The sequence below is a fragment of the Hippocampus guttulatus genome, chromosome 16 (assembly GCF_054856545.1).
Source record: "Hippocampus guttulatus isolate MCC_2025c chromosome 16, RoL_Hgut_1.0, whole genome shotgun sequence".
Classification (NCBI taxonomy): Eukaryota; Metazoa; Chordata; class Actinopteri; order Syngnathiformes; family Syngnathidae; genus Hippocampus; species Hippocampus guttulatus.
Window position 1 is genome coordinate 4493662 of NC_141276.1, and position 14499 is coordinate 4508160.

Genomic DNA, 14499 nt, shown 5'->3' on the forward strand with positions numbered 1-14499 from the left:
GCAGCAAATCATTGGTTTTATCGTGGCTTTTTAATTTGCAAAAGCAACGAGACGATCGAGTAAAAAGGCCATTTCGTTGATTGAAAATGCAGTGGATGGAAAGTTTTGAGGCACCGTTAATTATTTAATCCAGTGGGGGTTGGCTAAAACATTTAGGTTTTGCCGTTGAATCCGAATCCTTCTATTTTCAAAGACATTACAAGCAATTCTACAGATGAAAAATTTACTCTAACATGCGTCAGAATTGAGACATCTTTACGAGCTGAGCGGATTTCCGTCAAAAGCGCTGGTTGTACCAAATACCTTTGTGTATACAAACGGGTCAGGGTCAAAGGGGTCAGGCGCTTATTGGCATTAGGTTTTGTTCTTCTTTATTGAAGAAGAGACCAGAGAGACTGGATCACTTTTTGTGAGTAATCCAAAGCGTGAGGACAATTGTCTTTCAGTATCCAGGTCGCGGTTACCACAACTGGGGTCGCCCACTGCCCTGCCAGCATCAGGCCCCTTGGGCTCGTCGCTCCAGTTGGAACAGCCTGATCGGAGGCCGCCCCTGCTCCTCTTCATCTCCTTCGGCGAGCCCGGCCTTCACCTCCACCTCGGCCAGGCCTTTTTATGGCTACGGCTTAGGAGGAAGCCTTCGGATCCGAGGTCCCCGTGCCTCCTCGTCCCCGCTCCGCCACCTCCACAGCGTCCAACCAGATGAGGAAGAAAGTCTTCTCTCGCCTCCCGCTGTTGCTTCTCACACGCTTCATCTTCACCATCCTATTCTCCAGGGACATTTGATACCCAGGAGGGACCGTCGGGCTCTCTCTCTCGAGCTTCCCCAATTGCTACAGGTCCCAGGAGCCCCACATCATCCTCCGTTGCCACATCGTTCTGCGTCCCCCGCGGCACCGCACGCTCACCAGAGGAAGAGCTTCCCCGGAGGGATGGTCATCGGTGGCGGCGGTGCCTTCGAGAGTCTGAGCGTCATCGGAGGAGTGTACCAAGACTGTAATGGCAAGACTCCTCTGGCACAGCTTCTTCACCCACCTCCTAAACACCTGCCGGAGCTGGCTAGTAGGACGAACAACCAAAGGCTGATTTCAGAAGTTTTTCCTCAGGTGAACACACGCAACAAGGGCCAGGAAGATATGGATGATGAGCTTGACTATGTAAGTGAGCCACTGAATGTTTTTTTCAACTAATTTTGGTGTAGTTCTGCTCTGGCACAAGCTAATCGATACAGAACAAACCTAAACACAAGATGTCAACATTTCTGTGAAACTTTACATGTGAATATCTTTATCAGCTAATGTTTAGCTAAATTAATGATTATTCTTAAAAAAGTATGTTTGAATCATCACATCTGCCTTTGTGTGTGCTAGCTTATGTGGGCCGCCATTTTTAGTCCTTTTCACTCTCGCGGAACTTGATGTGTTGGCCAATAACTGCTCCTTTTGTTCACTCGGAAAACCATGGTAAATAAATATTCAGCAACAAGCATATTGAATCTCATTACATTTACATTTACAAAGTTCATAATAACGTCATCATTTTCTAGTACAAACTGAGCTGATTCGGATCCCATTTTTGTGGATCTCGTCCACATTGAGAAGTTGATGTACAGCATTTTTTAATCTTTGCTACGCTTCCTCTGATAAACCGCTTCATGTTTTCATGTTTTCAGCCACGGCGTCCACAGAATGCTCTCCACGATCTGCTAGCTAATAGAGTTCATTTGCCTACTGTATTAACAGGCGCCCGATTACTTTATCAACGTCACTTCAAGTCTGCAGCTGATAATGATTACACCCAACATGTACCGCCCTCCCTCTATATGTTGATTTAATATTCTGGTTGATTCTTATCCCATGAGGGCAAAATTAATCAGACTACCATGTTTTCACTAATGCTAGCGCATACAATGTATCACACACTTGATGTCTACCTACATATCTCCTCAAAGGACACGGCTGGTATTCTCATGAGTGGAATCGTCGACAAAATCGGCGTTTGATTGCGGCTCTTCCGGGCCGTAGTCAGCTGTGATAGGCTCCCTCCTTTTTGGAACAGAATAAGCAGTATAGAAAAAGCATGGATGACATAAAACAAACGGTCTAAGTCCTTAGACGGTGTCTAAACTGAGCGAAGGAATACGGTTTCTGTCAGTAAACCCAGGCATTAACTCTTGTGTTTTAGTACAACCATTTACACGTGCAGGAATCTCTTGCTCTCATGTGTAGGATTTCCGAGCACTTTGTGCAAACGCGGCACTTCTTAGCTATCAGGCCCCGTGAGAGCCCTATTGTTTCCATTGTAGATAATGTTGTGTACAAGAGAAATACGGTTAATTACAAAGGACAATTTAGGCAGCGGGGAAGAGTACGATACAGATGGTAATGTCGGTGGACGCTCCGGGGCTGTTTCCATATACGTTTCAATTCTGTAAATAATTCAAACCTCGGGGGTGTCGAGCCAGCTTGCTGTATTTTTATGTTTGCGACATAAAACGTGTGACGGATTAGGCTGATAAGGTATTTTCCGTTGCAGAGCTTGTGCTTCCGCATCCAAAAAATGTTGGAAGCACACAAGCCAGATTGGTGCGAGACCAGAGAGGACTGGTCGGTGTTTCTCTTCTCTCCACAGAACAAGTAAGTCCCCATCGTCCACCGCACTTCACCTTTTACCCCCTCGTGATGTCACTTCTGCAGGTTGGTTCAAATTAGCCCCAGGAAATTTCACAGCTCCCAAAATAAATGCTGCTCCTCGCAATTGATACTCATAAGAGACTCCGCTGGAGTATCAATTGCAATTTGAAGAAACAGTCATGGGAGGGGGGGGGGGGGGGGGGGGTTTCTTTAATTTCCTGCATCATCTTTTGTGGTTTCAGTAGATGCAGCTCTTTAATAAAATGCATAGAAATGTTGCCGCACGCGTTGTAAAACTGATTATTCTTTTCATTGAGTCCGTTTGCTTTCCTTCCATTCCAATAGGCATGGCTGCGAGGACATTTAATTGCTTTTGGCCAGCACAAACAGTGCCACGTGCCAATTTTAGAAATGTGTGTTCAGTATATTTCAGCCCATTGTATCTCTTTTGATGCGCTCTCTGTTCTGCTTTGCCACAGCAGGCTAGGGCTGATTCGTTGTGTTGTAGTCTGTTGAAGAGAAGGATTTGAATTGTATTGGAACAGGTGGAGTTATAGTAAAACAACAAGTGCATTTCCTGTTTTTCCTCATTCTTTTGTCCCTTCTGGCGTTTTTAACATTTTCCCGGTTTAGGTTTCGACAGATTTGCCAGTCCATCATCGCTCATAAGCTGTTTGATTACGTGGTGCTGGCCTTCATCTTTTCCAATTGCATCACAGTGGCTCTCGAAAGACCCAAGATCCTCCAGGGCAGCTTGGTAAATCAATCAAATGCATGGATGCACGTGCATGACTCAAGAGTTTACAACAAAATCATACAAAAAATTGGATTCTGGAATATTGTTGGCAGCCATTTCTTCCATAGCATTGAAACCGAGCGTGGTGTAACACTTTTGTTGTCAATAGAAGGACTCTGTTCTCAAAATGGGGGAAAGGACATTCTTGTTTTTAATTTTGTTCCTTTTTAAAACACGCCCGTGACCTTAGTGATGATGAGCGAATTAGAAAATGAAATGAAAAATGCTTTTTTTTTTTTTTTTGTAGAAAATCCAACAAAAATGTAACGAGAACAAACTGATGAGCGCGTCATTGAGGTTATTGCTTCGGACTAGTTTTACTGCAATAATTCAGGCCAAATAAACTTTTATGATATAAAAGGTACCATAAGGAAAGCATAACATGTCCCCATTGACACTTTGTGTCATTTTTATTATTTTACTGTCAACCTCTCTTGTTGTCTGCTTGTCTCTTTCAATTCAGGAAAGGGTGTTTCTCACCATATCCAACTACATCTTTACTGCCATCTTTGTGGGCGAGATGACACTCAAGGTAACTTTTTTTCTGCGTCTCCATCATACAGGCAATGCACCCACACACACACACACACACACGGCCACACCTACACGTGAGCATTGGTTAATCCTTTCTCATAAATCCATTTTTTTCATTCCCCCCCCCCCTTTTTGTATCCTCTCTCCTTCCACCTCCCACTCTGTTTTCTCTGCGATCCTTTGGCACAAGTGGGCCATTCATTATGCACACCCACAATCAATTATTAACCAATCACGCGCCGTCAAGCGGCCGCAGACTTGTCAGCCCCCCGGCCGAGCTGTACTTGTCTCCGTCTCCGTCTGAGACCTTGTGTGTTGAAATAACATGTGTTGGCTCGTGTGTGTAGCATTCATCTCTCTGCAGGATGCCGCTGCAGAGCTTCGCGTTAGTGTACACGATGCAGCCAAGTAAAAGGCACAACACAGCGGGCTTGATGAAGTGGTCAGCATGTTGCTCGATATTTCAGTGTGGGTTTTTTTTTTCTTTCTGGAGGAAGGCTCTGGGTGCAGTGCACAACAAATTGATCGTCTGCAGATACTCTCGAGTCTGTGAATCAGAAACCGAATTTGCACCGTAGCGCTTTAACCCGTTTAGGGACAGCGGTTACAGGGTCAAAAGCACCGACCTTTCATTTTTAAGCAAATTCCAACATCGGTCCTATAAGAGAAGCAGGAACAAAGCGAAGTAAAAAGCTACGTTTTTGAATTGTGAAGAATTTTTGTAAGCATGCCTTCATAGGCGCTCCCCACGGGTTCCGCCTCGCTCACCTTGGTTCTTGTCTCCTCTCCAGGTGGTTTCCATGGGCCTGTACATGGGCGAGCAGGCGTACTTGCGGAGCAGCTGGAACATTCTGGATGGCTTCCTCGTTTTTGTGTCTTTGATCGACATTGTCGTGTCAATGGCGGGCGGGGCGAAGATCCTGGGTGTGCTCAGAGTGCTCCGTCTACTCAGGACGTTACGTCCTCTCAGGTGCCGTAAATGCAATGGCTTGCACATTTTTTTTAAATGAATGAATATGTTAAGTGTATTATTTGACACACGAAACGAATCGGTGCCGTTTCATCGCTTCCGAGGCGATCGGTAAAGTGGCAATGTTCTTCATGACATTCAAACCACATTGGGAAACATCCCAAATGTCTGTATTGGTTTCCTTTCAATTGCAGCAGTGCACCTAATGTTGTATATATTCCCTTGTGAGTTTGTTTTGCCCCAAAACCTCCCCGCAGGGTGATCAGCAGAGCTCCAGGTTTGAAGCTGGTGGTGGAGACCCTCATTACCTCTCTCAAACCCATCGGCAACATTGTCCTCATCTGCTGTGCTTTCTTCATCATCTTTGGTATCCTTGGCGTCCAGGTAGGGGCACTTTTTGGGACGCGCCAGCTGTAAACCGCGTGAAAGCATTTCTAAGGATCATTGCTGCTTTTCACAGAGGATGACTATTTTAATCACGGTGCGCTTCATGATCTGTCTTATTCTTGCCGTCTTGTTGTCTTTTTTATTCAACGCCGCTAATCAGCAACCATTTTGTCGGGACTGTGCTTGATTGTCTTGTTTTCACTCCTCAAAGAATTCATTTACCTTGTCTTTTGAAGAAATCACATATCGTTAGCCGGAGATCAGCTCATTATTTCACTTTGCCTTCTCTTCAGGCTTATTTGTTTGTGGTCTACTTTTCCAACAGCTGTTCAAAGGCAAGTTCTTCTACTGCTTGGGGCCCGATGTTAAAAACATTACCAACAAATCTGATTGTCTACAAGCCAACTACAAGTGGGTTCACCACAAGTACAACTTTGACAATTTGGGGCAGGTGAGTGCAATTTTTTTAGTTTTTTTTTCATTGTATAAAAAACATTGTGTATCCAGTCTACTGTACCTTTTATTCCCTCCTCAACTATTGTTCAGGCCCTGATGTCCTTGTTTGTACTGGCCTCGAAGGACGGTTGGGTCAACATCATGTATCACGGTCTGGATGCTGTCGGCGTGGACCAACAGGTAAACATTTCTAAGCAACAAGCACCACACTAATCTTCTAGCAAGATCATATTATTAAATACGTTTTGGCTGTCAAGTCATCCAAAAGACAAAATAAATGAATCACTGTTGTATGAGAAAGTCTCATGAGTCCCGCTCTCCCTTCTCTCCTTTTCCACGCCAACAAAATGGCTCTCTTGAACAAAACGACCAAAGCCGGTGACCAACAACAACCCCTGGATGCTGCTCTATTTCATCTCCTTCCTCCTCATCGTCAGCTTCTTCGTCCTCAACATGTTTGTCGGCGTGGTGGTGGAGAACTTTCACAAGTGCCGCCAGCACCAGGAGGTGGAGGAGGCCAAGAGGCGCGAGGAGAAACGCCAGCGGCGGATGGAAAAAAAGAGGAGAAGTAAGACCGGGCGGGGCGAGAACAATGGCGGGACGGGCGTCATTTGATTTAAAGTCTGATGAGAACAGCGTGATTTTTGGTGCCCTTCGTCAGCATGATTAAGCCAAAAACTGAAAATGATTCAAATGGCTCTTCAGTGGCCACCGAATTCGGTGTGGCGGAAAATGGTGCAACATGTTTAACATCTTTTGATAAATTGCCGCCAACAGAAGCCCAAAAGCTCCCCTACTATGCCAGCTACAGTAACGTGCGCCTGATGATCCACACGCTGTGCACAAACCACTACCTGGACCTCATCATCACCTTCATCATCTGCATCAACGTCATCACAATGTCCCTCGAGCACTACAATCAACCTCACGTAAGACATTTACGGATGAGAGGGTGGTCTAGCGCTGATGTCTTCATTTAGCGCTCGCATCCCCTTTGGTCCTTTTTTTTTTTTTTTTTTTTTCAAAACGCCAGCAATTTTACAAGCTTGTTCTCAAGGGGAAGACATTTGGTGGTGTTATTTTCTAAACAAATGTTAATTCATGCCACTGCAGCGGCGTCTCGACAAATCTGCAGGGAGGCGCATGTCGGTAGCCTCAAATTATTGTTTTGGGATGACATTTGAATTTCTAAGTCGGGCTGCATCACTAATATAACGATGCTTCCTTTTACACGCAGTGGTTAAATGTGTATGTTTGCATTTTAATAGATGATGCTGGCTGCCTTTTACTCTCCAAACAATGATTCCAGAACAGTTCCCCCCCTGCTCGATGCAGTTGAGACTCCTCCAGCCGAGCTGCGCACAGACACACACTCACGCTTGCGCTTCTCGACTGTCTTTTCCCCAGTCTCTAGATCTGGCCCTCAAGTACTGCAATTATTTCTTCACGTCCACTTTTGTGCTGGAATCCATTCTCAAGCTCATTGCCTTCGGCTTCCGTCGCTTCTTCAAAGACAGGTGCAGTGCGAATTTGTTCCCGATTGTGCCGTCTATGGCGCGCATGGGCTAATCTGTACGAAAGTGATTTTGTTCATTTGCATAATCATCTAGAGATTTCCGCTTCTGCTGAGGTTACTGGACAAGAAAACCTTTTTTGTCCGAGCTAAAATTGAATGTAACGCCATTATGTAATATCCATGTATGTCTGATGATGATCCATTTCATACGATGATATCAGGGAAGGCCAAGTTTTCAGCGCAAAAGGAAATAATAGAAGTGAGCATATTTAGACTGAGAATTTCCAGTGGAGGTTTTCAGAAGAATTCTTTTTTTTTTTTTTTTTGTCAAAGTGCACTTTTGGAAATTGGCCAGACCACAGCCAGCTATCATGTCACCCCTGCCGAAAGGAGCTTGAACGGGTCACAGATAGAGCAGCTCTTGATGGCTGGCAAAGGCTACGAGGTAGCAAACAGACTACAGTAAAAATTCACATCGCTCAGGTCAAGAAGTGAGTTGATGTTTAATTACCCCCGATTAAAAAGTAGCCCATAAACACCCCATAAACCCGCTTCACCCAACCAATAACAAGCACTGATTAGAAAGTAGCACTTGAACACATAGCAGAGACTAAAACTAGCGGGAAGACTGTACCTAGTTTAACGCTGATCACAAAGTAACTTGAACACCCCATAAAATCGACAGTTAATCATCCACTGGCACCAGACCAGACATCAGCCTTTAAACGCACTGCAAAGACCATAGCCAGCCATCAACTAGCACAGACTAAAGTAGTGCGAGAATGTAACATTCAAACACATCCTAAGATGCGCGCCTGATCAGATAGCACAGGGAACACCAAATTGGCCATATACTGTCCGTGCAAAAACATTTGCGCTTCCGTCAGGTGGAACCAACTCGACCTTGCCATTGTGCTTCTGTCTGTGATGGGCATCACACTGGAGGAGATCGAGATCAGCGCTGCGCTGCCCATCAACCCCACCATCATCAGGATCATGAGAGTACTGAGGATCGCGCGAGGTGCGCGTCACGTTTGAGATACTCTTCGAGATTTAATCAACGTTTAACATGCGGCAAGTTTACAGTTGACAGAGGCGTCATGAATGCCCTCACTGAATGCGTTTCCCTTCCGCACGTTCGCACAGTCCTGAAGCTGCTGAAGATGGCGACAGGAATGAGAGCCCTGTTGGATACGGTGGTCCAAGCCCTGCCTCAGGTACAGTGCACACACGCAAACATTCCATGTCAGTGTCAGCGGCCCACTCTCAAAGAATCCCCAGGATGGTTTCACACACTGGCTTTTCTCTCTTGTCAGCCAGCAACTTTTAATAGATGACTCACTCATGTCTCACACTCATCTTGTGTCACATCGTGTGCACTGAATGCACTGGGGGCTGCCCAAACCAAGTCTGGTGTGCCAAAATGCCCGACGCCCTTGACTCAAGTCCCCTGACCATTCCCAGGAGACCTGTTTCGTCAGCACGCAGGCAAAGTAGCAGACAGCAGATTCAATATTCTGCCATGTTATCAACATTTGAATATTCTTTACCTGGGGGAACATTTGGATTTGAGACTATCTCTGTTGTATCAACAAAGGTCTTGCAAGGGATTGAAATGACGGGCCAAACTGGCTTTTTCGTGCCAAACTCATCCAATTACACTCTTTTGGCCGTCGCACCGTGGACTCGGGCACAGTCATGCTTGAAAAGGCAAGCGTATTTCCCATAGTGCTCCTACTTAACTGTCGTAGTAAAAATTATGACTCAGGAACGTCTGCATGATGGATGAGTTGATCAAGAAGTGTTTCCCAAGGTTTTGGTTGAGAAAGAGCGCATCATGTCAGTTACTAAGGTCAACGGACGCAGTCCTCTGGTGCAGATGCTCCTTTGCGGGCAAGCAAACGTACAATTTGACCTGCTCGCCATCCAAAAGTAAACACGAAGCAAACACAAGAAATGCGGGGCTTCGATTGAGGAGGTTGTAGTAGAAGTAAATACTGTAGTACTAGTAGTATGAAAGGCTGATGTACTGCAGAAAAAACATATGACTTTTTTTCAAATGTCCTCCATTCAGTTTGCCGTAGACCAATCGTGACAGGACAAAAAGTTGTGTGTTTCAATGTTCTGATTTCTTGGATGTAGTATTTCAAATGTTCTGTAAAGCCCTTTGTTGCAGCTGCTGCGGTTGTGAAAACTCTCTTTAAATAAAGCTGTATTGTATTCCCATTAGTGTAGCTCTATCTGGTGGATGCATAACGCAACTGCAGCCACTATTGTTGCTTCTATTCAATGCGCCTGATAATGTGGTGCGTCCTACATATGAAAGTGTGGAAAATACGGCAATTTTAAAATCCATCCTTGATATCAAAACAGCTTATGTAAAAGACTGCTAAAGTATTCCTACATCTCGGGGAGAGTAGTTCCATAAAAAGCTTTGTCATGTTTGTTCCAGGTGGGTAACCTGGGTCTGCTCTTCATGCTACTGTTTTTCATCTACGCCGCCTTAGGAGTAGAGCTTTTCGGAGAACTTGGTGAGTAACTTTATCGTCAAAACTCACACAAAACGTCTTTGGCGTTTGAAGCAGGGTAGTGTAGGGTCATGTTAGGTTTTTAATTAACAGCACTTTACATTTTGAGGTTTTGACAGCCTCCCCCCCCCCCCCTAAAATCAGTCAGTTATTTATCAGACAGGCGACACTTTAATTTTGTCCAACCTTATCAATGGAGAATGCAATCACGTTTGTTGACTGACTTGAATTTGGCCAATATACCAAAACGGGACATAAAGGTTTCTGCTGAGGTTCACAAAAAGTGAATTATTCTTTGCTTTGCCACATCTAAACGGAAAACGTCTTTCCTTTACCTAATTGCTCGAGATAAAGTACGGCTCCAGTGTTTTTTTCACGCGGGCGTCAAAGCGAATCCAGCCGGTGCTCACTGAATCACTTTAAAAGCAACATATTTTCTCTCCGTCCTTAAATTCTTTTCATTAGTTCTCTCACAGTTAGCCAACGGGGAATCAAGACGCTCTCTAGTCCTCTGAAACAAGTTCTGTCCTTAAATGCCACGCCGCTCTTCATCTTGTTAAATTCTTGCAGTGCCGGAGAAATGTCTCTTACCTGAGGTCATGCTTAAGACTATTTTGGGATTCGAGCTCAGGGACAAATAGGGCAACAGGTTTCATTGCTATTAATCAAACAACTGACTTCGAGGCAGCTGACCAGCTGTGATGTTGCAGTTTTTTAGTGGGGGGGTTCATCATTCCTTCTGCTTTCCGCTTGACTCCCCCCCCCCCCTTCTGATCCTTAGTTTGCAATCAAGACTACCCGTGCGAGGGCATGAGTCGTCACGCTACCTTTGAGAACTTTGGCATGGCCTTCCTGACTTTGTTTCAAGTCTCGACGGGCGACAACTGGAATGGCATCATGAAGGTGAGTTCGATTTTCCGCACGCTCTCTTCTTCCACAGCAGATGGACCGTGCCACTTCCGAATGACTTAGTGTCCGAAAGGATTTCACTCACCTCGTTCAGCCAAGCGCCGACAAGATGCCCCGAGAGAGACAAAGAAATCCCCCCCAAACTATCCTTTGTCTTAATCAGGACTTCCGATAGCGGAGAAATATGCTGGCTCGGCGACCGGCGACACAAATTTCCGCACCGATGGGGAGGGAAGTGACTGTGGCTCATTGCACGCGCACACGACAACACTAATTACCCTTGAACGCTCACCTCCTACCGCTCCCCTCCCTCCCGATGCACTCCGAGGCTACGCAGAGGAGGAGAAATTATTTTATGACGGTGCAGCAAGTGTGGATGATGTTTGGCCACCGACCTTTCCCCCCCCTTTTGATATAAATCTCCAAACACGATGAGGAGAAAGGAGCATTGTGGTAACTACAGGAAGTGGCCGTTGATTCTGACATGAGAATCACTTGCTGTAGTTTTGTGAGTGAAACCAATTCTAAAGGTCAAAGTATCACAACACCGTGAAATATCTCATATCTTTGTTGTTATAAGCGTTGAGGGACCCAAAAATATGTTTTTTCATCTACTACGCATTTTATTAATAATCCGCCGATTAATCGTGATCAGAATTTTATTCCGCCTAGTTTCGGATTCGCCTCAAAAATTCCTCAAATTGTTGTACGCGTACAGATTGTTCTGTTGTCTAAAAATATATTCCCAAACAATGTTTGTCCACCGATCTGCATCCTCCTCTCCATCTTCTGTGTTCAGGACACATTGCGGGAGTGCCCACCAGATCACGCCACTGATGTGGATTACGCCTGCAATCCCAGCCTTCAGTTTATCTCGCCCATGTACTTTGTCTCCTTCGTGCTCACCGCCCAGTTCGTGCTCATCAATGTGGTGGTGGCCGTGCTGATGAAGCACCTGGACGACTCCAACAAGGAGGCCCAAGAGGAGGCGGAGATGGATGCAGAAATTGAGCTGGAGCTGGCCCAGGGCACCCTCTGTTGCATGGGCGCCCCCGGCTGCGGGAGCGCAGGGGCGGAGAAAGGCCCGGTCGCCGCCGCCGCCGCGTCGGCCCCCGCTGCCGACGGCTGCAGGAAGGAAGGAGCGGGAGGGAGGACGCGCACGTCAGCCGGCGCACACGCCGTGCCGTACAACGCCGCTGACGCCAACCGGCCACTGTACTCGCCGGCGCACGAGGTGAGTGTCTTTTTGCGTGTGCGGCTACGTGCGTCTGTTTGAGCGCGTCTTTTTGCCTTTTAGGATGTTCAGTCAATCTGTAAAATCAATAGATACGTAAATGAAGCTCGATCGAGTTAATCGAGCAACTATTAATACAGATCTTTGAGTTGCTCTGTTTATTTGAAGATTCATGAATCGGGTCAATCGTCCTTTCAATTGTTGGGGTGGGCCAATTTTCCCCTGATAGGATTTATTAAAATCCACAAAGAGACATCATTATTTTATGGAGCAGTACGGTGGCCTTATAACTCATCATTGACTTTATAACTTTGACGTCGGAAAGTCCTGATTTGAAAGACAAAAAGAGCAAGAAGATTTACAGCCAAAATAAAATCAAGACATCCCTGCTTGTGTATCCTCAGTGCATCTCCTTGAATGTATCAGCGCGTCAGTTTATACTGAGGGGGAAAAAAAACCAACAGAATTGTGATTTGATTGATACCAACCAAAAAGACTATTTTTTTTTCATCAAACTGACAGCCATGTTTTATGGTTGTGCTCGCTTTTTACAATCCCATTTTTTTTACCCCTCTTGTATCCTAAATGTTCATTTTATTGAAGCTTTCGGGGCTTGTCGTTGACATCTTCAGCCAGGATATGCTTTGGGGACCTTGCCTTACAGATCGACATATTCCTCTATACATTGACGAATATATCTTGTACATGAAAAAGTTTCACCGCCATCACGGCCTTCCTGTCTATCAGTATCAAGTTGGAGACTGAGTTGCCGGAGGTCACGCAAGTCAGACGTGCATTTCATGAATCTGGGCCCTGATTAGCCGCTCGGTTCTTCGCGATGGAAAGAGAAGCTCGAAATAACCTCTCGGCATCACCGTGACGAGACGGCGGAATGCGCAAGCGGTGACAATCACTTGGCTAGACACAGGCCGCGTACCTCGTTGGACCCGCCCCCTCATTTTCACAACGTGCAGTCTGATGCGTTTCATTCATTTCGGGAGTTGCTCATGATAGCGCACGTTAGGGTGACTCATCGGCTGCCTTTCACCTTCGCTTCGCGGCTCGACGCGCAGACGCACCGAGCCATTTTTAGCACGCCGTTGGCTGTTCGAGGAACATATTGCCGACCGGGGAGAACACGCATCTCGCCTCGCGGTCTCTCTCGAGCGATTTGCATGAAGGGATCTGTAATTTATTCAGTCCCATCCCAGGGTTTAGTGTGTTTTTCGATACGAGTGTGTGTGTTTAGTGAAGTCAGTGTGGGCACGTCTTACAGTGCTGCAAAATTCACATCATGGAGAGTGAAAATGTTGAAGAACAAATGCAAAGTGGCTGAGCGTCAATTTTGCATCCACGAGGAGATTGAAGATAAAATGAAAGCGATCGCGGGACCTCAAGGATGCTGGTCAGCCTGCATTTCGAAAATCTATTCACAAAGAACATTTAAATGGTGTGATTTATCTTTTTTTTTTGCGGTATGCAGTAGAAAATAGAAATGATGAGAAGATACATCTAAAATCAGGGAAATGGATCTGCTTCACAAGGCGAAATGTGTTTCAATTCCGATGAAACTGCAATGATGTCACTTCTAATCTCTTCGGAGGCAGCCATTCTTTTCAAACCGTCGCTCGTTTTTGTTTTTGTTTTTTAACAACATCCAAACCGCATCTTAAAACGCCACCTACGTCTCCTCCGAGCGATCAGATCGGGTCGCTCATGCGCGGTCGCATCAGTTTAGACTCGAGCAAGATGTATTTGCGAGATGACATACCCGCCATCCCGTCAATCCAACTTCTTTCCAAGATGAACTTGATTGATTTTGATCCGATTTGGTGCTTTGCTTAGTTTCTCCTCTCCTGTGCTCGGTTACGCAGCAAAGTTTTGGCAACAATGAAACACGAATGATAGATAGCGGGTAAAAAGAAGCCAGTCCTGAGTTACACTCATGGTGAGGAAGGGTCATGGGAAGAGGAGAGCGCAGATAAGAGCTCAGCCGGTGACAGTCAGATAGAGGTTGTAATTAATTCCAGCGCTCTCTCTCTCTCGCTCGCTCTTTCTCAAGTTCAACTCCCAGCAGACGGGGCCCTATTGTTGTCGAGTCATACAGTCATTAATAGAGGCCAGCGCATAGGCCACTGCAGTCAATCAAACTCGAGCTCTCCTCTCGAGCCACCTACGCAGAACGCACTCTCTCTCGCAAATGTCTGCGTGATGTGGGTGAGGGCACGTGCGAGATCGCGCGGGGCAAGAGGAGGCACGGTAGCGTCGGTGAAGGCGCTAACGTTGTTGGGATTGGATAATTGATAGGAGGGCTAAGTGAAAAGAACAAGGGAGTCGTAAAATTAATAGGAATTGGGAGGAGGTGATAATCATCAGATCCAAATATTATGACTAGATCACACCCCCCCCACCCCCAAGGAAAAGTTGTATCACAACATCTGTGTAATGTGTTGTTTTTTTTTATGAAATATAAAACTGCTTCTGCAAATGTTCTCACATTCTGTTCAGTGTTGTCTCAACGCTCCTTTGTGCGTAAAAA

At 45.8% G+C, this 14499-nt stretch overlaps 1 protein-coding gene across 3 annotated transcripts in view; it reads left to right on the top strand.

Moving 5' to 3' along the window:
* The window catches only part of LOC147192607 (voltage-dependent T-type calcium channel subunit alpha-1I-like), a 50267-nt gene that overhangs the window by 26805 nt on the left and 8963 nt on the right, over nucleotides 1-14499 (top strand). For all 3 annotated transcript variants that reach the window (XM_086132594.1, XM_086132592.1, XM_086132593.1), the window contains exons 15-30: nucleotides 447-1154; nucleotides 2533-2633; nucleotides 3264-3387; nucleotides 3890-3958; nucleotides 4752-4930; nucleotides 5188-5314; nucleotides 5643-5768; nucleotides 5864-5953; nucleotides 6149-6341; nucleotides 6551-6702; nucleotides 7181-7290; nucleotides 8177-8310; nucleotides 8436-8506; nucleotides 9742-9820; nucleotides 10599-10720; nucleotides 11526-11960. In XM_086132594.1, the coding sequence (XP_085988720.1) occupies nucleotides 447-1154; nucleotides 2533-2633; nucleotides 3264-3387; nucleotides 3890-3958; nucleotides 4752-4930; nucleotides 5188-5314; nucleotides 5643-5768; nucleotides 5864-5953; nucleotides 6149-6341; nucleotides 6551-6702; nucleotides 7181-7290; nucleotides 8177-8310; nucleotides 8436-8506; nucleotides 9742-9820; nucleotides 10599-10720; nucleotides 11526-11960 (2820 nt within the window). The remainder of the gene's footprint in view (nucleotides 1-446; nucleotides 1155-2532; nucleotides 2634-3263; nucleotides 3388-3889; nucleotides 3959-4751; nucleotides 4931-5187; nucleotides 5315-5642; nucleotides 5769-5863; nucleotides 5954-6148; nucleotides 6342-6550; nucleotides 6703-7180; nucleotides 7291-8176; nucleotides 8311-8435; nucleotides 8507-9741; nucleotides 9821-10598; nucleotides 10721-11525; nucleotides 11961-14499) is intronic.